This window comes from Mustela nivalis, assembly GCF_964662115.1.
Source record: "Mustela nivalis genome assembly, chromosome: 15".
NCBI classification, from domain to species: domain Eukaryota; kingdom Metazoa; phylum Chordata; class Mammalia; order Carnivora; family Mustelidae; genus Mustela; species Mustela nivalis.
This window is the reverse complement of record NC_139034.1, coordinates 36983210-37010624: the sequence shown is the minus strand read 5'-3', so window position 1 is coordinate 37010624 and position 27415 is coordinate 36983210. Positions and strand designations below refer to the sequence as shown.

General features: G+C 38.7%; 1 protein-coding gene across 1 annotated transcript in view; it reads right to left on the bottom strand.

Moving 5' to 3' along the window:
• Positions 1-27415, bottom strand: part of VWA8 (von Willebrand factor A domain containing 8) — a 322462-nt gene that overhangs the window by 58226 nt on the left and 236821 nt on the right. The window contains exon 37 of the mRNA XM_082701350.1: positions 24068-24272. Within this exon, the coding sequence (XP_082557476.1) occupies positions 24068-24272 (205 nt within the window). The remainder of the gene's footprint in view (positions 1-24067; positions 24273-27415) is intronic.

Sequence of the window (27415 nt, the reverse complement as noted above, 5' to 3'; positions counted from 1 at the left end):
TTGCTGATTATTAGTTTTAAGATGGCTGTTCCGCTCTCTTAGTACTAAAAGAAAGCAATTTCCATCAGTCTTGGGAGATTCTGACCATGGGAATGATGTTTCCCCTGGCAACTCCAGGATCTTAGGTAATGAGTCAGCTATGCTAATTTGTATTCATACTGTGTGGTGTTCTAGAATGTATTATAAGTTTATAATGCCAAGAAGAATTTCATTAAAAAACTCCTTAGGCAGGAGGAGTGGGCAAAACCTTTTCTTGGTACGCAAATATGTTTTATATTATCATATGTTCTGGATTTATATTTCCAAAATACCAGAGGAGTCCTACAAAACTGCATTCTAAATAAAATATAACGAATGAGAATAAGATGACTAATAACCAGTTTAGCGAATGTCCTGCTGTGCTGGGACAGTCCCCAGTTAAGGCCTGTTGTCCCAGGGTAATTATTTATGGTACCATTTCAGTCTCATAAGTGGAATTATACAATCATCCTGTAATAACTGCTCATTGTAATGTAACCGAGCCCCTTGGAGGAGTTTATGACTCCACTTGGGTATTGAATTAAACTCTATTTCTGGGCAGCAATTGCCAAGGGCAACGCTGGGCTATACCCATCTTGCCATCTGATCGAAGAACACGTATCTGATTGTCTCTACTTGTCTATAAAAATTTGTTTATTCCATGTCCCTATTAATAGTAATTTTGTAGAATGCAGAAGTTTTTGAATTTTGAAATAAAAAATTTGAAGTTTTATATTTGTCTTCAAAATTCACAGGTAAATGTTCTGGTATGTTTCTTCTAGGGCCTCTTTATGAAAATTTAATAGACAAACTTCAGCCTTTTAAGGTAATTCTATAGGCTCTGGTCTAAGGCAGTTTGACAGCTCTGGTCACTTAGCCCCTGATGCCACTCAGCCTCAGGTCAGTCCTGCTGTGGGTCCCCTCTTTCTTGCACTTTACATCTTAACTGACCTTCTTGGCTTTTCCCTTGAGAACAAGTGCCTACCTTGAATCCCTTTTCTTGTAACCAGGTCCCAATTCAGTTTTGTGTTATATGAATCTATCCTTTGGTTCCCTGGCTTGTCCTTTCTCTGGAGTTTTAGGGATCTCTTTGCCTGATCCTGAACCTTTCTTCCCTGGGCTCCCCACCATTGTCACGTGTCACACTCCTGATTCTCTCCTTTGCTCTTGCTGTTGACAGTAAGGCTAGACATTCAGGACTTTTCATCTTTGAATAGCTGGCACCTGGCACAGTGCCTGGAGCTAGGAGATTCTCCACAACAGCTGTTGAGTGAATGAAGATTAGTGAACCCTGCAGCTTTCTTCTCACTGACTGGAACTGGGTTTCCTTCCAAGTACCACTTCCACCTCGGCTCTCTTCATTGTTGACAGGGCTCAGGGAGCGAATGTTGTCTGCATATATTACTATTGGGTGAGACACAACAGGCATGGAGTTTAAAGAATGCTGGGGTGGTTGGCATGTCCCTCACCAGGCAGCCACTCTCTCGGCTGGGTGGTGTGAATGGGGCTGAAGTTCATCCAGAGAGGGCCCCTTGGCAATCCATCCTCTCTGGGGAAGAGCCTTTTCCCACTAGTGTCTGGTGGCCCCATGTGCTCGAGGAGGCACTGGTAGGACCGTCACTCCCAGGGAGAAAGGTTTTCCGTAAGTTTTGGCAAGTACAGCTATTAAAGAACAAGCACCTATGAAGGAGTGAACCTACTATCTCCTTTTCTTGCTTCTTATTGTAGGCAAAACCCAGTCACTTTGCTAGAAAGTTCACAGAGATAGATGTCATCAGAAACGTAGATGTTTTGATTATGCCATTATATTAAAGCGTATTTTCCCCAGGAAAGTGACCCTTAGCCTTGGGAGAACCTTGGGAGGGCTTTTTGGTAGGATCGCCTTAGAGCAGCCTCTAAGCCACATGTGAAAGCCAGGCATGCTGCTCATGAAGAAAAGCAGAGTGTAGGGAGGTGTTCTGCCTTGCCCTTGTGTACTTTTCTAGAATGGTCAAACAGAAATGAATCTTAATAGAGATATGTATTACCGCTACTCAAAAATGGCTTCTACTGCAGTGGGTAAGAGCAAAGACATGAACCAGACTGCTTGGATTCTGACCCTGGCTGTTGACACTTCATCTGTAAGATGTGGGCGACCACGCTACCTACCTCATAGGGTCACTGTGGGGGTTAAAAAGTATACCTCCTAATCGCTTACTTAGAACAGAGCCTGGCCACAGTAAGTGTTGTACAGGTTAGTTGTAATTACCACTGCTTTACTTTTTGAGAGTGCAAACGGTATTGCTTAGTATAAAATATTCCTTTTTCAGCAGAGATGTGCCAGATATGTATCAAGTTAATATCAGCATCAGGGAAAAGTAACTCAGGATTTTAATCAGGGATATCTTCTGAAATTTAAGTTGAATGAGAATTCAACACCCTGTCCAATTCTTATACTAACACTCATGATCTGCTGTTTATTCCCGACCTCACACAGGAAGTTCAATGTTGCTGCAAGTATTACAAATACCAAACTGATGTTTCCTAGTGTTGCGCTCTGCCCAGAATGGAGCAGGCCTCTTTTATGGTCCTGGCAGCTGGAATGAAAACTTGATTACTTCTGAGCTCCTGAAAACATGTTTGCTCTCAGCTGCAAGAGATGTGACGTGAAGGGGACTCAAAACATTTTCAGCTATGTAGCTGTTCCAAGCAAAACTTGAGAGAAATGGATACCTTAAAAAATGAGAGTAAAATGGGGGGCGGGGTGCCAAGGAAAAGATCATTCTTTGCCTACAAATTTCAAGTTAGGATTTGCACTTTATTATTATTATTATTATTATTATTATTATTATTATTGAAATAGGCTCTAAGCCCAGCGTAGAGCCCAGTGTGGGGCTTGAACTCACAACCCTGAACAAGACCTGAGCTGATATCAAGAGTCAGATGCCCAGCTGACTGAGCCATCCAGGCAACCTAGGATTTGCACTTAAATGCACTTGGCTTATTTACTTGTTAGAGTAAAAATTTTTCTTTTAAAATCAGGTAATATGAAATATGAGTTTTGCATTTACCTCATATTCTTTTGGATGCATTTGGAAGAATCAAAGGCATTTCCAAAAATGCAAAGATAAAAATGTGTACCATTTTTCTTTCTGCTAAAACGTCTCATAGAATTTTCCTGATTTATACATGTGAAATTGAATGATGGAAACTACTTAAGCTGGTTGCTTAAGAGAATTCATGCATTCAGTCTTTCATTCACTCAGTGGATACTGGTGACAAGAGCCCCATAAGCCTGTCCAAGCATTAGGAAGATGATGTGGACGACAGGTCCATGATCCCTGCCCTCATGCTGTTCACTCTCTAAGTACTTTACACATATTGTGTTTAATATTCAATTTTCCATGGGAGGCACTGTTGTTTCTACTTTGTAGGCTAGCAATCCAAGGCCAGGAGATGTAACACAACTTACTGTCACACAGCTTGTAGGTGGTAGACCTAGGATTCAAGTCCCCAGTCCACCTCATTACAAAAGCTTAGGTTTGTTAGATTCTTTTTACCGTATCACACTGGCTTCAAATAATAGACGTGTTATTGAAAGTCACAGAATTCAATGTTTTCTAAAGCATATCATAGTTGAAGAAAGCAAAGAGTATTTCTGCAAAGCAACTGCTTTTTCCTTTTTACTATACATCAGATTTATAGAACAATGAGTACCAGTAAGTGGGACACTGGATGGGCTAGCACAGTTTTCAGCAGGCTGGTAAAAGATAGCACTCATACAGGATATACGGTCTGGACTGGTTTTATACCAGACGATCCTGAACCTAACTGGCAAACTCAGTGCCTGTTCTGGTGGACACAGACCTGACAGTGTCACTTACCAGCCCCAGGACACTGGGTGTCCTAATGAGCTTCTGTTTCTTCATCTGTAAAAATCGCCACCTAGCTTACAGAAAGCTACAAAGAGTAAGTGCAGGAAAGTATATAAAGTGCTTATTAACAGTGGGGGGGCATGCTCCAGCCTCTCCCCTTCCCCCCCCACAATGCCCCAGTGTCTCTAACGACAACAGTAAAGCTTATCTCTGTTTGGCATTTGCAGACAAAAAATATCTTCCGTGGAAATGTGCCAGAGCATGAAGATCACGAACTCCAACGCCCTGCTTATGGCAAAACCCTGGACGTAAAGGAGGATTAGAAGCTTCTGGGATACATTTCCAGATGACTCAGGTTTAGGGTGACTGAAGAAGGGTTTGAATAACTAATCCCTAAACCACAAGTAATCTCCCACTTATGCAGATGAAGTATGTTTACAGAAACACTAACACAGAGAGTATATTACACAGCAGTAAGAGTAAAACAAAAAACAAAAAAACAAAAAACAAACACATATTCACGTAAAAGACTTATTTGAAATTGCTATCCTGGAAGGGTATGTATTTATTTCATTCATTCATCTAGCACATGTTGACAAGGTGTCCTATAAGCTCAGGTCACTGTGTTAGCACAGGGTGTATGGGTATGAATGAAACAGCAATGTTTTGTCCCTTCAAAATCAGTTCACAGGGCGTCTGTATGGCTCAGTTGTTTAGGCGATTGCCTTTGACTTGGGTCATGATCCTGGGGTCCTGGGATGGAGTCCCTCATGGGCTCCCTCTTCTCCTTGGGGAGCCTGCTTCTCCCTCTGCCTGCCATTCCCCCTGCTTATGCTCTCACTCTGTCAAATAAATAAATAAAATCTTAAAAAAAAAATCAGTTCACATATGGAGTCAGTCACAGTATTTGTTGTTAAATAAGTAATGCTAGAGAATTCAGATCGAAGTTGTCTAAGCCTGAATTTATCGTAAAACTAGTTCTGGATCCCACCAAGTGGGAGCAAACATTAAACGACACATATCTTAGAGCATCTGTACAGTTAGCAGTGGAGCTTTTCCCCAACACAATAGAAAAAGGCTTTTGGACTCTGTCTATAGCCCCAAGAGAGTGGTCTCCTATTTCCTGAGCCTGATCACTGTTAATTATGATGACAAAAAAAGAATCCCTTTTTTTAGCCTTGGAAAAAATCCTACCCAAATAGCTTTTTTGAAGCTTGAGATGACATTATTTATCTCTTTTGGGTTTTAAAAATGTTTCTGACTTTTTCTGCCAATAACCAAGCCCTCTTTCCCCCCAGAGAACAGCCCTGATTCCTGAAGCTGCTCTTCCCTTGACAGTACTTGGGAGGTGGGCATTATTTCCCCTGAAAAGCAAACAAGGGAATAAAAACAAGGTGACTCAAAGGATGAGGAAGTATGTTTTTCTAGAGAACAAAAGAGCCTTTCACAGTATGTCAAAGACTTAACTGTGAACTTTCCTGAATGTAAACACTGTTCAAATGGCAAAAGGAATTTCATCTATGTCTATAAAAGGTCCCGCACAATGCTTCTTGCTGGAAGCTGCATCTGGCAGGCAAGGAAAATAATCTTTTCTTTAGATACTTTGCATACAGACCTACAAATTTTTTTTTTTTTAATCGTCTCAGGAACGATACAATTCTAATGACCTCCACAGCAACAGTAGTAACCCATAGATCACAGTACTGCTAAAGGCAATAATGCTGTAAGTTACAAGTTGTATCGTTTGTGCTTAGGCTCTACAGGAATAAAGAAATGCTTTAGAAGAAAGTTTAAAATAATAGACTGATGTTTTGCATTTGGCATAAGAGTTTAAAACTTACAGGGCACTAGATTTTTAAAACAGATTTTGTTACGATCATAGAAAAGAACTATTAATATTTTAAGCTGCAGGAATTACAAGACAGCGATTAATATAAATGTTCAACTTTTCCCACATTGAAGTTATATTCTTCACAAACTTCCTTGTTCTAATAAATTTAAAACTGATCCTGGTAATGATGTTTATAATATTTAACAGAGCTATACACTATAACCAAATTATGTAATTGTTATGGACCTTACCCATCCACAGATTTTCTTTTTTCAAGTTATTTAAACTAAACAGGTTGTTATTATTATCAATCCAGACCCTACCGCAGCCTACTGCTGGGGTTCTATCTCCCACCATTACAGAAGGATTGCCCAAGTTCTAGTGAATGATCTCTAAGGGGTAAAACCCGAGTCAGAGGACATTGAGATTTTATTTCTGATTCTCTATTTTCAAACAAGGAGTATAAAATTGCAGTAAGTTGTTCTCCAGGACGTTCTGGTGGTGGGGGTTGAGGGTGTGGGGACAGAGGCAAGGTTTCTGTGCTGCAGAGATCCGCCTCTGTGTGACAGTCCCTCTGTACCTCTACTTCCATGGGTCTGTGCATGGTCAGTTCTTACCAGGAATGTGGAAGGAACGTGTCATTTAGTCAAATCTTTGAGAAAGGAACTTGGTGCTTTCTTAGAGTCTTTGGGAGAGTAGGGGACACTGAGGAGCTCCTGAAAGATTTACTCCATGTGGAAGAAAGAGATTATGATGTCTAAAGCAGGTGATGACACTTCCTGGAAGTCACCCCTGGCCAGAGTGGGTCCGGCAGTTCTCTTGGGGGAGGAGAGCATGTAATTTCAGTTTCCTGGAACTGACTCAGATGGGCAGAGGAATCACGAAGTTCACGTTCTAAAAACAGTAAGAAAGAACCATCATCCCTCCAATTCCCTCTTCCTTTTCCCTTTTCTTAAGGAAAGGAAGAGTCCTAAAAGTACAGAACTGTCTTTTCAACTTCTGCCATGAAATAAATGTATCATTTCAGGTAAGTCACTTCTGGGACTCAGTTTACTCATCAGGAATGCCTTGAGATCCCTGAGATTCCTAAAGTTAGTAACAATATCAAACATTTACTAAGCAATATATTTGCCATATAGTGAAATATACTCTATGCCCGGATTATCTCATGTCTTTATAGCTCCTCTTTCACATATTATCATTCCCATTTAGTATGGGGAAACTGAGGATTAGAGAAGTAGTGTAAGTTGCTCACTGTCACATAGCTAGTATGGAGTGGAGCCAGCATTCAAAGTCTAGACTGTCTGATTCTTTTTCGGAGTTAGGCCAGATTGCCCCATTCCATGATTTTCACAATAATGAATGGGTGTGAGTCATTTGTTACAAAAAAGGAACCATGAGTTTTCTACAGGAAGAATAAACTAGGCATAATCTACAGCTTTGCTCCTTGTAAGAGCAGAGTTTCCCTCAGCTTTCGTCTGCCAGTATCTCCCTTCCTAGCAATTAGCAGGGAAGAACGGCCAATCTGGCTTGTCAAAGACCAGGACATCTATTGGGTTAGATTTTTTTTTTTTTTTTTTTTTTTTTTTGAGGGTGCAGAGTCATTGTGCATTCAATGTGTAATAGGCTCCCTGTTATTTCCTACTTTGATGAAGTGAGAAGACCGGTATATGACTTCTCTCCATTATGGGGACCCAGCTCTAGCCCCTTGTTAGGCTCCCAAGCAAGCAGATGCCTCAATGGGACATGAATTCTGCTTTCTTCAGGGAGCTTGCCGTTTTGACACCAGCATGTTGTTAGAGATCACACGTGGCCAGGGCGCATGGACATCAAGGAAGGAGAGATGAATTCAGCTGGGGGTGCTCAGTCTGGAAGGGTGAGACACAGAAGCGGAGGGTGGGCATTCCAGTCAGAGAGGACAGTGTGAGGAAAGGTCATGAAGATGCGTGTAGAAGAGTGTGTGGAAGTGTTCTAGCTTCATCATTCTCCTTGTTAAGAGCAGAGAATTTTGCTTTGTCATTCATAAAATGCATTAAACAAAATCACTCTGGGACCAATTAGATTCCTCTGCTTACAATTAAGAGCTACATTGTTTCTCATTATAACTTACACAGCATACAAAATAAAATTTTTTTTTTAAAATTTGATATACTATGACTTTTCTTAGAGGATATGCATATAACTTTGGAAGAAGAAACACAATTTTTGTCTCTTTATGCCTGGATAATATTTTGAGGTATTTATGTTTATTTTTCTCATTTTCCCGTTTTCCTTTCCTCAGATTTAGGTAGATTCCATTTTTTAATCTCAGGGTAGGAATATAACAGGGCAGAAAACAGAAGTAGATTGTCCATCATTTTGGCTTTTATATTCTAAACCAGGGGTTGGCAAACATTTTCTGTAAAGAGCCAGGTAATACATTTTTTAGGCTTTGCAGGCTATGATCTATGTTGCAACTACCCAATTCTGCTCTTGTGCAAAGCAGCCATAGACAGTGAATGAATGCAGCTATGTTCTAATGAAAACTTTTTCTTAAGGACACTGAAATTTCAATTTCATATTATTTTTATATGTCAGTAGATATTATTCTTTGATTTTTTTCAACCATTAAAAACCTAAAAACCATTCTTAGCTTATGGCCATACGAAAGCAGTGGTGTAATTTGTCAATTTTGCTTAATTCCATTAGGAGAACGTAAACATTTTGTAGAGCAAGGGAACTGACCAACAGAGGTAAGTTACCTGTAAGGGAATAGGGCTTCATTTCCTGACACAGCCCCTCCCTGGTGAGAAGAAAGAGAGATGTGTGGGTCCCAGAGTATTCTGTCATCCCTCCACCCACAAAAAATTCTGAATTTGTTGCCATATTTTTAAATTAACGAGATTTCACTTAAAAATCTGGATTTTGGTCTTCTCTTGAAAATGGCCAAATTGACCCTACATTCTCATATGGAAATAGCCAAGTTGAGCCTTCTTTCTTAGTTGGGGCATGACTTCCTGTTTACCTCAGACCTTCCTGGCATATGTCCCCCATCCAGCACCTGTAAGCACTTGATCTCCAGGGCAGAGAAGGAATGATTTTCTTCTCTAAGTGTACAGTCTCCACTGAAACCAGTCTTTTGGCCCTAAGGAAGCCATGTGATGAAGAGGAATAAAAACATGGCCTCCTGGGTTGGAAAGATCAAGGCTCAAATGTCATTGTTCATTGTTCATTGCTTGGGAGAGTGACCTTGGGCAAATTATTTTACCCAACCTCAGAATAAAACAATAAAATTGCAGTTGTAATGATTGTTCGAGAGAAAGTATTGATAGTGGCTGGCACATCCTGGCAGTCAATTAAAAAAGAATCACTACTATGGAGAAGTTCTCTGATGTTTCTCTCAATTTTAGGTTTTATCTTCATTCCTGCCTTTCACAGAAAGGCCTAAAGGATCAACTTACAATCTATCTCATTTTATATATCAAGAGATTAAGGCCCAGAGAGACAGTGTGACCGCCTAAAGCCACACATGAGTGGTAGAACCAGGAAGAGGATCTGGATCTCTTAATTTTTGACCTGAGAAAATACCTCAGTGTATGCAACTTCACTAAAAGCGCTAAATTCTTCCCATTAAAGCCTTTCATTTAATAATCAAAAGATCTTCAAATGCAAAGAACATTAACTCAAATCTTCTGGTTACCCTAACTACACTTTTTAATTACAACTTCCAAATATAGAGAAATGACAACAGTTATTAGTTACTGAAGTTCTATTAGTCACCTGAAATTATCTGAAATATTCCTGTTCTAAGCTCACAGACACCCTCATGTGGTCAGCAGAAATACCAATTTCAGCCAAATGAACAAGAAAAAATTGAAGCCTACTTAATGATCAACTATAGCAAGATGGATAGATTGCCATCAAATAAGAGTAACAGTCATTATAATAATATTATTTTAGGCCCTGGCCAATGGCCAGAGGAAAAATTATTTCTCTGTCTCTGACCAAATCTCTAACAAGACTTAAAGATTCTAATGGTTGATTTCTTAGACCTTGTTCGCAAGACAACTTTGTTACAATTAAGAAAAATATTCAATACATATAGTGGCTATATTAGCTCACATCTTTGTAGATTTTCCTCTGTTATATAGGACTATGAATGACAGAGCACTCTGGGACTCTCGGAGTGTAACTGGTATGCATACGTAGTTCATCCTGAAGGTTCTACTAAAACGTCTCCTGTCAAACTCAACTAGAAGGTACAACTCAACTAGTAGGAGTAGAAGGGCTAGGGTTTATCAGAGGAAGCTGATGAACTGTAAACATTCAAGCTACTCTGGAGAACCGTTCAAGAGGGTAGGTTAATTTGGTGAGTTGGTTAAATGGAAGTAGTTTAGAATGCTTCTTTTCTATTAACAGGTTGATCTAAGTCAATAGGCAGTCACCAAAGTAACTGCCCAAAGAAATCATATTTCTACCAGAACATAGAATCAGAGGCAAAAGTAACTGGATCTATTTTTTGGTGCCACATATTAAAGAAGTAGGAAAAAAATGAGGCATGTCAAAAGGATAAAGAAGCTGGCTTGAAGGGGTTCCCATTGGCTAAATCTGGAACAATCTGAACATCCAAATAAATAAGAATGGCAATAGACTATAACCTGTTAAATAAGATAGAAACCCATGAGGTAATACTAATAAAAAACAAAGGGGTGGGGGTCCTTTCTTAGCATAAAATGCCAACTGATAAATGTAGGAGGACTGACTGGCAACCATAGTGCTAATGATTGATTCAAATAAGAATCACTGATGGATGGTAAAATTAGAGAAAGCAAGCTTGAGGAGAAATAAAGAGACTAATATAGTCTTGAAACAATGGCCACAGAAGACATACATTAATTATGAGAGGAATACTATTAGCTTCACAGTGGAGAAACACAGAGGAGATAACACTGTACCCAGATGTTCAAAGTTAACATCACCAGTAACAGGACAAACCAACACTGTGCCTCCTTGCAGGACACACAGAGAAAAACATGGCGTCATTTCTGTGATATTCCTGCCACGGATGTATAAACCGAATCTAAAATGAGGAAACATTAGCTACACTCAAATTGAGGGATGTTTTAAAATTTAAAAAATTTTTTTCATTAACATATAATATATTATTAGCTCCAGAGGTACAGGTCTGTGAATTGCCAGGTTTATACACTTCACAGCACTCACCATAGCACATACATCCCCAATGTCCATAACCTCACTACCCTCTCCTTCCCCCTTCCCCTGGTAACCCTCAGTTTGCTTTGTGAGATTAAGAGTTTGAGGGATGTTTTTACACAAGAATTAGCCTATGTTCTTCAAAAATGTCAAGGTCAAGAAAGCCATGGAAAGATGAGTAACTGTTCTGGATTGAAAGAGAACACTGAAAGTGATCCTGGACTGTGTCTTTGTGCTAAAAAGGATGCTAATTTGAATAAGATCTGTGGACTAGACATGATGATGTCTGGTCACTGACTTCCTGATTTTGAGGTCGGTACTGTGGTTATGTAGGAGAGTGCTTTTGTTTTGAGGAAATACTCACTGACATGTTTAGAGGTAATGGGGTACCATGTCTACAGCTTACTTTCAAGCGGTTCATGAAGAAATACACATGGAGAGAAAGAAGAAGTTTTAAAACGTATAATTAGATATGGTGAGGAAAAATTTTAAAAATTATTTGTTGACACCTGAAGACAGAAATTACACATAGGCTTGAGTTTAAGGCTCTGAGGGGGAAATGCTTTCCCTTTCTATTGCTTTTATCAGCAGTTGTCCTGGGTGAACGATATGCTCTTTTCAAACTGACCAAAATTCAGAAGTGACAGTAAAAAACTCAGAGTGGGAGAGTCAAGGCATATTTTGTAAAAAATACTCTACTGTAACTTTAGAAAGGTTATATATATAAAGACATATATTAATAAACATAAAAATAAGTAAATATAAAAATACTTCCTACCTACCTACCTTCCTATCTAAATATTTCCGGAGCTGGGCTTGAGTGAGAAGGAGAATTATATTCAGAATCTTGAAGTCTGTTTAATTGCGAGAGCAGTCAGAAGCTTATCCCTATCGTCAAACCAGAGAGATGTACAGATAGTTTTTTTTCAGAGTTTATTTATTTATTCGAGAGAGAGCAAGAGAGAGCGAGTGAGAGCTCACAAGCAAAGGGGAGAGGCAAAAGGAGAGGGAGAAGCGGACTTCCCACTAGAGCAGGGGACTCATGACCTGAGCTGAAGGCCACCCAGGCACCAGGGCAGCTAATTTTTTTAAACTTCTAAGTAAGTATGGGCTATAGGATAGGAAAAAACATTGTACTTTAGTATTAAGAGAGCCACAGTAACAATAATAGCTTCTATTTATTGCTGTGAAACAGTCCTTACATATTTGTTTGGAACTCTATGGGTTAACTCAAACCAGATTTAGAACACATGAATTTGTTTCTTATATTTTGACAGGGTTTCCCCTTTCTGGGCAATGACTTATATATGTAAATACGATGGTAGAGTGGCTGAGGTAATGACTCACAGCCAAATGCAGCACTTTCCCCTTTGGTTCGCACAAAACATAGTTATGTTTTCGACTTCCCTACCGGGGCTCTAGGGATGTCATTGCTCTTTATGGGAAGGATTATTCAACCCATACCAGCATTGTGAAATGCAGGGCCTTTAACAGCATTGCGTTCACTTCTTAGAACAGAAATGTCTAAAAGAAAAAATGAAAATGATCCAATATCACGAAGTTCTTTTCGCTGGGAGAAAGACCCACAGTAATGGCATCAGAGCACTGTCAAAAAAGACTTGACAATTTCATTCAAAACCCTCGCAACTGGAAAGTCTCATAAGACACTTGTAACTAGAGTGTTTATTTCTGTCCTACATGTGCTTAGAACACCAAGCATATATGTCTGAGGTATTTGCTCTAGGAATTAAATAAAAGATGAAATTAATGAATGCTATAGATCAATCATTGGCCTAATTATCTTCAGATTGCATTTGCTAAGATTCATGTTTCATGAATATCATGCTGAGTGCAAAACACAGTAAATCTGACAATAGTTCTAGCCTTCAGGAAGCCCTAGCCTAGAAAGGTCATTAGTTGTCACTTGTAAGAGGGTGGCTCTAGCTGTCAAAACTACCAAAAAAAAAAAAAAAAAGAAAAAGAAATCACATGATCATGGTTTTGCTTATTCAGCATTTCTTTTGGGGTATTTCCCTTATTCTTAATTCCTAATTTTGTGGTTCAGATGGGAGCGATAGGGTCCTCACTCATTCCAAACTCTTAAGAGTAAAGACATGATCTAGGTCTGGCCAATTAAGATTATCTGACCCCTTTGGTCACAGTGATTGGTTCAGGATAGGCAGGTGACCTCACAGGCCTACTAGAGTATCCCTCAAGACTTCTGCTGAAATTACTGGCAAAGATGTGCCCCTTTTGCTGGGATTGTCAGCTACAAGAACCATGTATTGCTAGCACTACTGGGGCTAACTTTGCCACCAGATGGAGAAAGGCTTTGTAAGAATGAAGCCACTCCAGAAAAAAGTAGAGCCAGGAGGGGAGAGACTAGGGCACATGAGCCAATAAATTCCCTTTTGTAGCTTATGTTAATGTGAGCTGAATTACTGTCACTTTTAGTGCTCTATGGAAGCATCACTTTTCATACTTTTTCCATAATAAATCTGGAATCAAATGCAATAATAGGTCCTCTCTTCAGAGATCCGGGATAAATTATTCTTTTAACTGTCAACCCTTGCATTGCAGATTTATTCCCTGAAGTCATACATGCCATGCAATGTGGCTGTATCCTAACCTGAATCAGGTTCAGAATTAGCATAAAGGTCTTGTCCTAAGAGATCTACTACACAAAGTCCATGATGAAGTGAGTGAAGAAAACCAGGAATATAAAGACTGGCAAATGGAGTACCCAGGAGGCCCAGCTGATTGAGCATCCAACTCTTGATTTTGGCTCAGATCTTGGGATCATGGGATTGGATCCCACACTCTCTCTCTTAAATAAATAAATAAATAAATAAATCTTTAAAGACTGGTAACTTGCTGAAGTATTAAAAAGACTTTGAACAGATCTGGAGACTACTGGGTTAAACAAATTAAAGAGGTTTCTTTACTGGGACTTCTCAAAGCCATATATTTCCTAATTGCCATTTCAATTCTAAGAGGCAGCTAAATTATACAGTGTCTTCCAACAGCTTGAAGATGGATTTGTTATTAAAGAGGGTTCTGAGAATATGCTTTTGGAAATATGGGTAGGTTTTTCTAAAAACAAAGCTCAGTTGTTACGATCATTTTCTCTCTACTCTTCTTAGCATCTAACCATTTTCATGGTTACAGCTAAAACCTCAATAGTGTGCTAAAGATCATTTTAACTCTCACTAGCTGGTCCAGTGATCTATTTCTAATTACCAAATGTACACTGTCAGTGAAGTATCTCACCATTACCTCAGATAAAGCATACTCAAAATGCTTGAATCCTATCTCCTCTCCAACTTTCCTGGTTCCTACAATGATCTGCCATTTTGCCAGGTATCCAAATTAGAAATGTCCATCATGTCTGGCTCCATGTCCCATATGCAGCCTTCCTCCATCAGATCATACCCATGTTCATAGTTGCCCTAGTTTACTTGGGGTTCTTTCCCAGACTGCACATCACTAGCAAGTCCATCTTCCTAATACAGCCTTCAATCTTCTGTTTTTCCTATTCAATGCCCTTCAGCATCTCTGAGGCAAAGAAACCTAGAAGCCTCATTGTACCTTCACGAAGCCTTCAGGTGACTCCTGATTGCACCAATCCCCAAAAGATATCCTTTGCATTTTAGTTAGGTTTGTCTTATAATTTGCTACAGATACACATAAACAGACTAACATCCTTTCAATTGCCTTTAAAAATGTCCTGCACTAGCAAGACAGGGCTGAAACTAAATCACACCCAGTCTTCTGAAATCCCCCCAGCCAGAGTACATTTCTGGTGGCCACAGACCCAGCTCTTTCTTCTGCCCCTGCTCTGGTATACCCTCCACTGTCTCTTTGGCATAGGTGGTGTTCAACCTGGATTTGCCCTCTGGGCTTTGAGCTTGCATCACACTGGCTGTGAAGTTTGCTTACTGTTCTTTTGCTATCTGCACCAGGTCACTCCTGGATTTGGTATGATCCAAGCCTATGGCAAAATTCATCTTATTAAGGAAACACACAGTGCTCATTTGTATCTATGCCTGTGGTCATGAATTTTAGAATGCCTGGAATGCTCTGACCTCTCCTTTTGAACTATCTAAAGATAAAGTAAAATAAAAGTGCAGTCCAAGCCCCATTTCCTTCACTTATAAATTTTGTCTGCATACCAACTTCTCTCCTGGACTATTATGGCACAGGGCCCAAACTCCCCGATTTTGATACTACTTCCTGCTGTTTCATGACTATCAGCCTCATTCTCTCCAATCACATAGCACAAACTCCCTGAGGAGAAAAACCATGCTCTATATTTCGCTATTTCTGCCATCTCCCCACAGGTCCTATGTTGGTGGGTACAGAGCAAGTGCTCAACTGGAACATTCTGGATGGCTGGGTCCCAGGGGACTCGAATATCTATTGTTTGTCCATAATTTCCATAATTCAACAGACAACCACCAGCCCATCTCACAAAGAAACTCTATAGCTAGGATCACCACCATCTCTCCGGGAGATTATGGTTTGTTGACTTTCCTGAAGCCAGGTCTACAGTATATGCACTGTTACATGAAAATTAACTAGAAATGTGGGGTGTGGTGGGGGGGAACCAACAGAGCTTTTAAAGAACTGAGATTCAATTAACAGAGCCATTAGATTGTAGATCGACATGACAGGAAAACTTCTTCCTCACCAAAAAAAGTATTTATGATGGCAAATATGTAATCATATTTGAATCTACAGGTGTCAATTGTTGATGGAAATTTGTTGCTGGAGAGCCATTCATTAGTACATATTGAGATTATACTTAAAAAAGTCTTCATTATATTTATATGCAGACAATTATTGATGAATCAATTAATTTAAAAAGCACAGGGACGGGTTTTTTTTTTTTTTTTGGGGGGGGTACACAAACATGGCTGAGATAAGATTGATCCTTGAGTGGTTAATTAAATAAAATCACGAGAACACAGCAGCTTGGAAAAGAAAAGCAACTTCTAAGTGAATAAAAGGCCAGCTTCCTCTGGGACAGACCAGTGAGTCCAGTTCCTCTGGCTTTTGGGTCCCAGACAGTTTTCTGCTCTGCCCTATAGCTTGTAAGCTTCACACTCCTGCTCCAGAAATACTATGCGTTTCTCTAGGGGATCCAATGCTTTTAGCAGTTTTCTGATGGAAACGGAGAATACTGACAGCCTTGCTAGGCTGTAGATCATGGGGGAAATATATGGACTGTGCTCTGCCTGCGAAGTGACCAGAAGTCCGTGAGAGAGACCCATTTTCCTACCTCTGTCTTCCTATCAGCAAGTCCTACAGAGGTTCATATGAAACACGCTCTAAAAAATCATTTAAGCCCCCTACAAGGCCTTGTGTCTTTTAACTTTTAAATATGTTATAGAAATTGGAGACTACTAGCAAATGAATGGCCAACCCCTTCTATAGAATTTATTTTTGCTACTACTTTTTTCCTCCATGTAGCATTTGTTTGTTTGTTTAGTTGGTTGGTTATTTAATTCCAGGAGAGTTAACATGCAGCATTACATTAGTTTCAGGTATAGGATATAGTGATTCAGTACTTCTGCACTTGACTCTGCTCAATTTCCAAGACATCTTTCCTGTTCTTTGAAGGGTCCTATGTTAAAACAGCACCATGTTTTTGATTTATGACCATGATATTTTCTTCTTTCTCTGACAATATCAACTGTCACTTTGTGAAATATTCTTCTTTCTGCATCCTATTTTCTCTGTTCATTTGTTTTGATTTCCATTTTTCTTTCTTCCTTTCTTTCTTTTTTTTAATATTTAAGAATAGGGGCTGAAAAATTTTTGCACAAGGTAGGTCTTGACAACAAGTGGGTCTTCTTGTAAGGTAACTAGGAAGAAACTTTCAAATATTAGTAGCAGAAAGGCTTTTCTCTTGGACATATCAGTTTCCAGAAAGGATTTTTCTACTCTTCTGCTCAAAGTATATAAATATGGATGCCACCTTCATGGGATCCAAATAAGAAAAGCAGACTTTCACTTTATTTTCTTGTTTTCTATGTGGTCACACTCTTGTCCTAAATTGTATAGATCTCCATGACAGCTCCTGTTTCTGATCAGTCTAGAGAAGAGCCAGTGACCCAGATGCATAAGATAGAGGAGAAAATTTGGCTCTCTAAATTGTCCTATATAGCCTTTCAATTAATCTTCCAACTTCTGGTGCCACTCTGCACTCTCCAACCTTCAGAGGTCCATGGTGTCTTCAAGTCCTGATGTCCTGATGCTTCGTGGGCTTCTGCAGAGTATAGCATCTTGGGTCTTACTGGCTTCCCCTTCTGGAGGAATGGGTTTTAGCTCTCTCCGGATGATAACTCATTACCACCCACCCATTTATTTTCCATCCTCCAAGTGCTGTTGCGTCTCTAGTTCTCTTTGTCTGGTGGGGTTTGTACTTCTTTTTGATCCTTCACTGTTTTTTTATTGGGATTTTGGCAAGAGACAAAACTAATCACATGTATTGGATTTATCAGGAGTCCCTTCCCTCTTCCAGAAAAACTGGGTTTGGGGATTATTTCATCTTGGAACTCCTTCCAAAGATAGAGTCAAATTTTTCTGCACTGTCTTCTGAGCCTTTGATCATTCTCCCATCAGTTTATTTACCACCTTGCACTACAGTTTACTTGGTTGTAGCTCTATGTGACTGTAAGTTCCCTGAGTCAGTACCTGTACCTTCTTTCTTTCTTTCTCCTAGCAATTCTGGGTGCTCAACAAATGTTAATTAAATAAACAAAAGAATAGTTGGAATTATTCAAAGAAGAAATGCTGTCTGTGACCTGACCTTGAGAGAAAATTGAAAATAAAAAGAGGGACATTTTTGGAATGTTGTAAGGAGAGACAAGAGTACGGCATATGGAAAAACTAAGAAAGACAACTCCAAATTTGACTTGCTCTTTCTACTGTTTTCAGGACTCAGGCTAAAGATGATGTATATTTTACTGTGTATTTTTTGGTCCTGTCCTAATTTGTCTTTTGAATAAGGCTAAACACCATAATTCATTGCTGAGAATTTTTTTTATCATTGATTTCCTGCTTTTTTTCAAGCTGACAGGTTTCGGCACAGACCCTTTTTAATTCCTTTTTTGGGCCTGACAAAACTTTTCTTAAACAGGATTATAAGTAAACTACACATCTTATAACACTAAGATGGTGAATTATGTAACTCATTGGGTCATGATTTAATATTAGTTGTTTGAGGAACAGAAAACCTCTTTTTAATTTGGCTTTGTTTCCATATAAGCATAAAAGAGTTCTATGGCTCAATATTACCTAAATTCTAAGTTTCTAATTTTTATTTGTTTATAGAGTATCTCGGTGTTAGGTACTAATGCATTTCATTCTTAAAATAACTTTGTAAGGTACAGTGGATTGTACTGTCTTTATATTATAACTGGAAAGTAGAACCAACAGGTTGTACTGTTTATGAATAAAATTACAATTTTATTTACGAATATAACAGCAAAGTTTTATTTCTAGAGTCATTGTGATTGCACAAAACATATAGATAATGAGCTCAGAATCCTAAAAATTCTAGACCCATTGCTTGTCAACATATTTATTGCATTCGACATCTCAATTTATAACTGATATATTACAGAATTAATTTATTTTCCTCATATACTTTAAATATTGCTAAGATCACTTCTTTACTTGTTGATCATGTTGTTAAATAACATGCACTGGAGCGGGGGGGTGCCTGGGTGGCTCAGTGGGTTGGGCCTCTGCCTTTGGCTCAGGTCATGACCTCAGGGTCCTAGGATCGAGCCCCATTGGGCTCTCTGCTTAGCGGGGAGTCTGCTTCCCCCTCTCTCTTCCTGCCTCTCTGCCTACTTGCTATCTCATCCTCTGTCAAATAAATAAATGTTAAAAATATATATGCACTGGGGTATAGTAACATATAGAATAATGATATTAAGGTTTGCCAGGAAAGAAAGGAGTTAGAGTACTTCTGTTGCTGATGATTTGAAAAGCAACTTCCTAATGTTAGGTCTTTTCTACAATGAGAAGGCAAGATGATATTTCTGCTTTTAATGTTAGTTTAAGGCACCATAATGCCCACAGTTACTGTGATTTAGAGGATTATTGTTTTTGTCAGATAGGTATGCGTAAAAGGTTAATGAAAACTCATGACCTCCCTGAAAGTCATAGGCTTGTTGATTTGCTTGTCTCGGGGAGATGGTTGCTCATTTAATTTTAGTTATATTTAGCAGTTACCAACAAAGTTGTGATCTAATGGAAGTACTGCTTCTGGATGAATGTCAAAACCAGCTGGTGATTTCCTTTGGAAATGGTGTTTCTAAAAAAGGCAGCTTGTGCTCATGAACCCACAAGCGTCATCGTACTTGAGCGCAGACTTCTTCCCAATTCCTTGTTCAGACTGAATTCCTGGTTCAGAAGGAGCATCGCCAATCTATGACTGGGACAGCGACAGGCTTCAACAGGATAATGCGACACCAACTTACCCGTGTTCTTAGTACTTCTTTCCTTTTTCTGTTGCCTCTCTCTCTCACCTACATTTCTGTTGCCTGATTTCTGAAAGACCTTGCAGATAGGTAACTGGGATAATTTTCCTAGTGGGGCGGGGAGGTGGGGGTTAAAGGTTTAATCAAGACAGCGGCACACTGGAGCCTGACTGTACCACTTTGTGAGAGATAGCTGCTAAATACTCAGGCATTTAGCAACTAGATTCTTAACCTTTGGTTGCTTGAAATCAGCCACTGAGGGAGTATTTACACCATGGAAATTGGTAAATATTATAAACGGCCCTCCCCTTCCCTCCTCAAAGAGCTGGTCTATCAGCACACCACGGGGTACTCCTCCTCTGCCATCTTGCATTTTCATTAGAGACCTTATTCAAATCTTTAAGTCTTATTCTGAATCTAGATTCAAAATGAATTTCTATGGCTAGGAATTTCTCTAGCAGGAACATGGGAAAATCATTAGAGGTCTTGTTCAAATGCTACCGCATAGGCAAGTGGCTAGAACATCTTGCTGAAAACCAGCTCTACTCATATTGCTAGGAGATATGGTGGGAAATTATAAAAAAAAAAAAGGAAAAAAAAAAACATTACCTTTTGAGCCAAGGAAGATTTCCAAAGATACATGTACATATAGTAATCCTATAAAATATGGGTTGCTCTGTAATAATGACCCACTGAATTAGACTCTTAAGTATTTTCAGAGTTACTGGCCAAAGTGAAGAATGAAGTATAAGAGTGAACTACGAACTATCCTCCTTAAAAAAAAGAACTGCAAGCCCCCTCACATGTGGAGAGAACAGTCTGCATACTGCAAAACTAAATGTGCTATTAGAGGTCCAGTGAAATGATCTAGTGGTTTCTAAAACCAGAAGCAGGACTTACTATCTTACCGTGATCTTAAAAAAAAAAAAAAAAAAAAAAATCCTGTTGAGCTAGTAGTTAAAGAAAAGGACAGGATTATTTACCAAAGTGCAGCAATTCACCTTTACTCATATTGCTAGAATGTCTTCTTTAAATGGGGGAAAGGATTAATGGTGCTTAATATAAATTAGTTATCTTTTCTATGTATTTGTTTCATGCCTGTACTAAGCATCTACTGTGTACTGGGCACTATCTTCACTGTACAAATGAGTAAGTTCTAGTCCCACAGTGTGTTCCAAAGATTCTATCCATTTTACAAGTATACAAAGGTCTCAGAGAGATTCTACCAATAATATATAGATGATTTACTTTCTAATTAGTTTACTGTAATTAGACAATAACATTTGGCAGCTATAACCTTTTAGCCTTTGTGCTCCCACAAGAACAGTCACCAGGAGCTTTTTAGAGAAGAGGATCTGAGTTTTGAAGAAAAGTGGGATGTAGCTTTAATAGCCTTCTTGGGACAAATCCAAATGTAGCTAAACAAAAATGGAAAAATATACTTTATAGAGAACACCGAAGCATGGTCAGAAACATTTTGACTTACAATTAACACATGCTTCTGAAAATATGGAGTCTAAAAATAACAAATAGGAATTCTTTTTAAAAAAAAAATATTTTATTTGAGAGAAAGAGAGCATGAGCAAGAGGAGGGGCAGAGGGCGAGGGATAAGCAGACTCCCCACTGAGCAGGAAGTCCCATGTAGGGCTCCATTCCAGGACCCTGAGATCATGACCTGAGCCAGAAGTAGATGATTAACCGACTGAGCCACCCAGGCGTCCCATAAATATGAATTCTTAATTATGGGCTTTTAGAACTACAGTTATGCTGACACTTTGAGTTTGTTGTTTGCTGTGAGAAAAACACATGTTCCTATCAAAACATGTAAAATTAATAAGCACATTTTATATGCAGAGCTCAATAAATACTCTCTTTCAAACTGTACTCATGAAAGAAAACTATCAATGAATTCATTCGGCAAAAATTAAAATTCAAAGCAACAATGGCTAAGAACTAATAACTCTAGAAGGTTGAAATGTAGCAAGATGTAAAGTAGAGTGATAAAGTGTGTAGCTGATGTTTATCTAAGTATCAGCAGTTCTGATCCCATGCAGAAGAATCAGGGAAAAAAGTGGGTCAATAAGTGGGGCATGGCTTGCCAGGCTGTTTGCCTGCCTTCACTGCTGACTTTAAGGAACATCTCTTGACCAACAGGAACCACTCAAGGCAGGCGTGTGTACACCCCCCATGCAAGCAGGCCTGGGGCTGCCTTAAAGGACTGAAGTGCCAAGCAGGCCTTTCAAATTTCCAGGATGTAAAGTAAATCCATTTCGCCACTAGGTGGAGATCGGGTTACTCTGCCAGGAGCAGGGAAGGGGTGGGCATTCAGCCAGCATTAAGGACAGTCCCGAGAACATACACTTTTTTCTCAATATTTCCAAGAAAGGCATTTTTCAAGGTCCAAAACCAGGAGTAGACATATGCCGAAAAAGGGCCCATTAATGAGGAATAGCCTGAGGGATCACACAGTACAGGAATTGAAAAAGGCACATTTCTGCTTGTTAGAACTATTGCTCCGTCATGGTTCCTATCTGGATTTGGTTGTGTAAACTACTCATAAATAATCACACCAACTGGTCTAAATAAGAGCAATTAAATATACAGTCTCATTATTTACCAAGCAGGGAGAAGAGGAGAGATGTGACCCAAAACTAAAACAATGGCAGACCATTTGGACAATTAATCCTGTCTGTTTACACATAAAGATGCAAGATCACAGTCTGTTTCTCGGTTTGAGTACATATATAAATATACATTTCAATATCGACCAAAATGGATTCAGGAACACAGAAATGGAAGGAGAAAGTTGGATAACATCTATCCTAAGTTTCTAAGAGAAACTAACATCCAATTCTCAAACATGTAACTTTATTTCTAAATACGTCTTATTTCTGCTACAGCAGAACTATGAACTGGAGACATAAAGTTATACATTTCCTGAAAAAAGTTTGGTTTGGGAAGGATCAGATGTTGCCTTGAAAACCACAGCCAAGCATTTTGATTATTTTTGAAATATTAGAGAATATATTTCTGTTCATTTCTAGCTTATTAGCTATAGATACTCTTTCACTAAATACTTATTCGGTTACATTAAAAACAAATGAATAACTTGTGACAGTTTAAAAGAACAATTCCATTTTCATCAAATAGCTTCAGTGGCCAGTGCAATTAGTATATACGAGTGTGACATACACAAACACATTAACTGCCTACTGTGTATCAATCACTATGCTAGGAGTTGGGAAAAGGAAGATGAACAACAGAGTCGGGGAAGTCAGGGAAGAGAAGAGTATATGGCTTAAATGCAAAGAGGGGTTAACTTTTGTAGCAGTCAAGACCAGTTATGAAAATCATGAATAAAATTCCTTTTTTAAAGTTCTATTGTGGAAGAAGCCACAATCTTGACCCTTGGAAAACTAGGACCTTTCATTTCTATGACATATGAGAGATTGAAATAAAATATAAGAAATACAAACACAATAGTATTTACTCTTAGGCCTCAAGCACTGTAATGAAAAGAGGAGATTAATTCACAAGAAAAAGAAACTAATGCTTAGAATAATAAAGAGAATCAGAACCACAGTTAATTAATTTTCTAATTATTGTTATGGATAGTGACCAACAGTCAGTCTGTTGCCATGATAGCATCACTGTACTTAATGACATGTTTATTTTAGAGCAATATATTTGTTTTAGCTTAATTAAATTAATATATTCATACCCTTTCAAAAACTTGAGGTTGCTTGCCAATCTTGACCATGTTCCTATAAACTTTTAAGAATCTGAGAAAAATACGTATTATTCATTCACAAATCTAAACCTTTCTCCTTTAAGGGAAATCACAAAAATAACCACATAAAGGAGTAATTATTAATCAGATATCAGTGGAATAGGTGGTGGAAATTTTTTATCTTGCTAATTGGTTCTTTACAGAGCAACACAGCTGGCAGGAATCTATTTTTCCTTCCTACCTTGCTGGATAAAAATGAAATGTAAACAGCGAAGTTTTCTTCTAAAGATTAAAATAAATCAATTACAAATAAATCCTTTAATGATATGCTTCAGTACTTATGGGCACACAGCTCTCCTCGTTGTTCATGGGAGTTCCAGACAGCAACTAGATTAGCTGGGGACTGAGCCATTTCTGGAGCTTCCTCTCACTTTGGTGCCCTGTTGCCATGTTTCTTTTCAGTGCAGGGTTGGGGCAACTGCTGACCACTGCTAAGTCAAGATGCATCTCTACCGGATGTGCCATTTACTCATCTTCTCTAGGTTATAGGTTTTGGCCCTACGGTAATGGGCTATATTTTACATCAGTATCTCTGCTTCCTTGGTAGCATGAGGACATGCTGAAGATGACGGCAGTAACGGTCAGAACAGATGTGAAGGTGGTGCTGGAAACTGACTACTACTGAGGTTAGACAACAAAAGCTGATTGTATTTTCATGCTGTGATGTGAATATTTAGGCACTGACCATAAAAGGGGCACATTTTAACTTTTTCACTCTCTAGAGGGATAGGTTTGCCTTTCTCTATCATGAGAAATTATTTTAGCTATTAAGCAACCATATTTAAGTTTTGGGGCCAGAAGTTTCCACAACTGTGGCAGCTGCAACTAAAAGATATACTTGAATATGCCCCTGCATATAAGAGGGGAGGTCAGTTTGAGTGGTACCTGCATATGTCTGTCACCTTCTCGTCCAATCATGTTTCTCCATTCCATGAGGGATCGCTGCAGATGTTCCAGTCCAGTTTCCCAGAGCCTGATATGACCTCCCATGTCAACGGTAACAACGCCACCTTTGCCCCACTCAGCTAGCAGAGCATCTGTGTCCGAAATAGTAGAGAGCCATGTGGTATACGGCGAGAGATATTCTGATCTGATAAGGAAATTACAGTAATCAGTAGCTAGTTTGCCTAATTTTGGTTCATTAAACTTGCCATAAAATACTCTAGTAGCAAGCACATTAAAAGACAGCAAGAGAGTCATCTGTAAGAAAAAAAAAAAACACAGTTATCTATTGGTTATTTACATGTTTTCTGTATTTGTGGACTCCCGATGATGCTAGCATTCACTGTCAGAAGGAAAAGAATGCTAAACCGTCTCAGATCTCATGTGCCTGCAATGCTGGGCTCACTCCTTAGGGCTCTAAGTTTCAGTGTAAGTGCTGAAACTGAAAACTGATATCTTGTCTATGGGCTTTAATTGCATTTGTATTTAATATTTTGCATTTTCTAACTTAGGGAGTTACAGGAATTTATAACAAGGAATTTATGTATTTCTCATATTACATATTTCATACATATACATATTTCCTTTGTTATATATTCATTTCTAGGGATGCAGCTTTTGCCTATAAGTCAACTGCATACTTCCTTTTTCTGAATATAGTTCTCACTGTGCAAAAGAAACAGATTAGAAATTCTAATTACCAGTGTTGGCTGTCTAAATACATCTGATATTTTCTATATGAAATAAATGGACTAAAGGGATAGTCTGATCAGATAATAAAAACATAATAAACCATCAGTGTAGACCTGGGAAAACCACTATATGTTGGATAAAATCTTCTAATATTCTAAAGAATAAACCAAGGCTACTTTGACCTTTCTTCCCAGTCTGCCTTAGACAGAGTGACCGAGCTAGCTGCTCTGGGACACAGAAGTTTTAGAAAATGTTAATATGTAGAGGATGATAACAGTAGTATGGGTCCCAGGGTTTCAGAACTACTTTACAGGGCTAGAAGGACTCAAAGAAGGTGACATTTGATATAATACAGGATTTACCTCATGGTGCTCTCCCCAAGAACATGTGCCTTAGTAAAGAAAATTAATAGGTACAGATGGTGAAGTAAAGGGCTCTCCCAGAACAATGAAATTTATCTACATGAAACAATAATTTTTGAGAGTCTTCCAAGAGCACTCAAGAAGTAAGACTGTGGAATACTGTATTTACTGGCTAAATGTTTAACTCTTTTTACCATGAAACTTGAAAAGTCTATGGGCAATTTCTTCAATATGTCAAAAAACAGTGCTGAAAAAAAGTCACGTATTTACCACAATTTGCTCCCCAACTCTAGAATCTCTTCTTTACCTTGTTTTAAATGTATCTTCTCCTTACTACATTATAGCAAGGTCATTGAAGAATGCATAGAATTATAGTAGAGTGAGGCCCAGATTTCCAAACACCCACAGATGAGAGCTAGGCAGTATCATTTTACAGATGTAAATAATACAAAAACTTGAGGAAAAAGACTCAAGCTTTACTGGGGGCAAAAGTGATGTATTCATTTTGGCCCTGTAGTTACAGTGTTACTGTATTTTCTGTTATTTGAAGTTAGCCATCAGATGGAAAATTCCAGCTATCTAGCGGAATGCTAAATTTAAGCAACTAGCAGGAAAACTGAAATCCAGATGGGTTGTTCTCTTGGATTGCATATATGCCAAAAATGGCAATAGCTAATCTCAAGAGAAATTCAGGATATACTGATAATGAACAGACTCCAAATCACATGGCACTTGAAATATGGCAAGTCCAAACGGAGATGTTCCAAAAGTGTAAAATACATAACTGATTTCAAAGACTAAGAAGAAAAAAGGAATATAAAATATCTCATTAAAATTTTTATATTGAATATGTGTCAAAATGATAACATTTTATGTTTTTAAATTTTTTCAAAAAATATTTATTTATTTTAAGGAGAGAGTGTGCATGATAAAATGATAACATTTTCAATACACTGGGTCAATAAAATGTGATTAAAGTCAATTTCACCTATCTTGTTTTCCTTTGGAAAAATATGGCTAATAAGGAATTGACAATGACACATCTGGCTTGCATTCTGTCTCTGGTGGGCAGTATGGAGGCTCTGAAGGACTGCCTTGTGGTGTCCAGCTGGCCTGGGCTCTTTACACAGCTGCTCTGCCAGATGTTCCTTGCACGGCAGGTATCACGTACGGTTCACACAGAAAGTTAAAAGAGAAGAGCAATGAAATAAAAGCCAGGGCTAATGAGAGAGCAATTAAGAGAAATACTGGGAAAAAATTTTTAATGGTTTTAGAAATGTAAAAAACACAAAGTTGTTCTTTGCTTTTGTTGCTTGAATTCATAGTGTATTTTAATAAGCATATACTTCATATGGAACGAGGAATTTCCCCAAATGACTAAAAGCCATTTTCCATTAAACTGACACATTAAGGTGCTCTAAGAAGGCATATTTATATATGTTGGAACAAGTAAAGCTATTTTTTGAGTAATGCTTTGATTACTTATATTTATTGAACCTGATTAAGGGTCCTAAGAAATGAAACTGTGTTTCTGAGTTACTGTGTACTGTCACGCTGGGCTGGTTTCTTCTAGGGGGTTGGAGGAGTGGCTGGAAAGTGGCCTGGTGATGCTGAGGGTGACTTTCTCTCATGCTGGAAGGCTCTCCAGGCTCCTCTGTTAGAGAGTTCAGGTGAGGTTTTCTCCCTGTGTTGTGAGGGCTCAGTCGCCTATAAGGAAGTATATGTTATGAGGGGATGTGGTGTCAAACTAGGCCAAAGCAGAGGAAAAGATTCGAAGAAGGAGGCGCTGGCTGGGGAACAAAGTAAGGAAGAATGAGGAAGCTGGACCAAATAGACCAGAGCAGGTGTGTGGTTCAAGAGGGAGATCAGGAACGGATGCATCCAGAAAGGGATGGGCTACTAGTGAGGACACTGTGATCCTCAAGGGTAGAAACCAAGAATGTAGTTTTCCTTCTGTGTCCTCAGTCTAGTGGATTTATGTACTTTGCTTCCATCACTGGACAATAACAGAAGCAGTGAATGGTCATGAGTTCCATTCAAAAACTCTGGAAGACTTTAGCTACTGAATAGCCTTCACAGCATTTTTAAAAAACGTTTTAAAAAATGCTATTTAAATTCATTGACATTTTGAACACATTCACCTCTGAAAACTAATATATAAAGTTAAAAAATACAGTGGTTGCAGCTCGAGAGTATTATGCTAAGCAAAATAAGTCAGTCAGAGAAGATAATTACC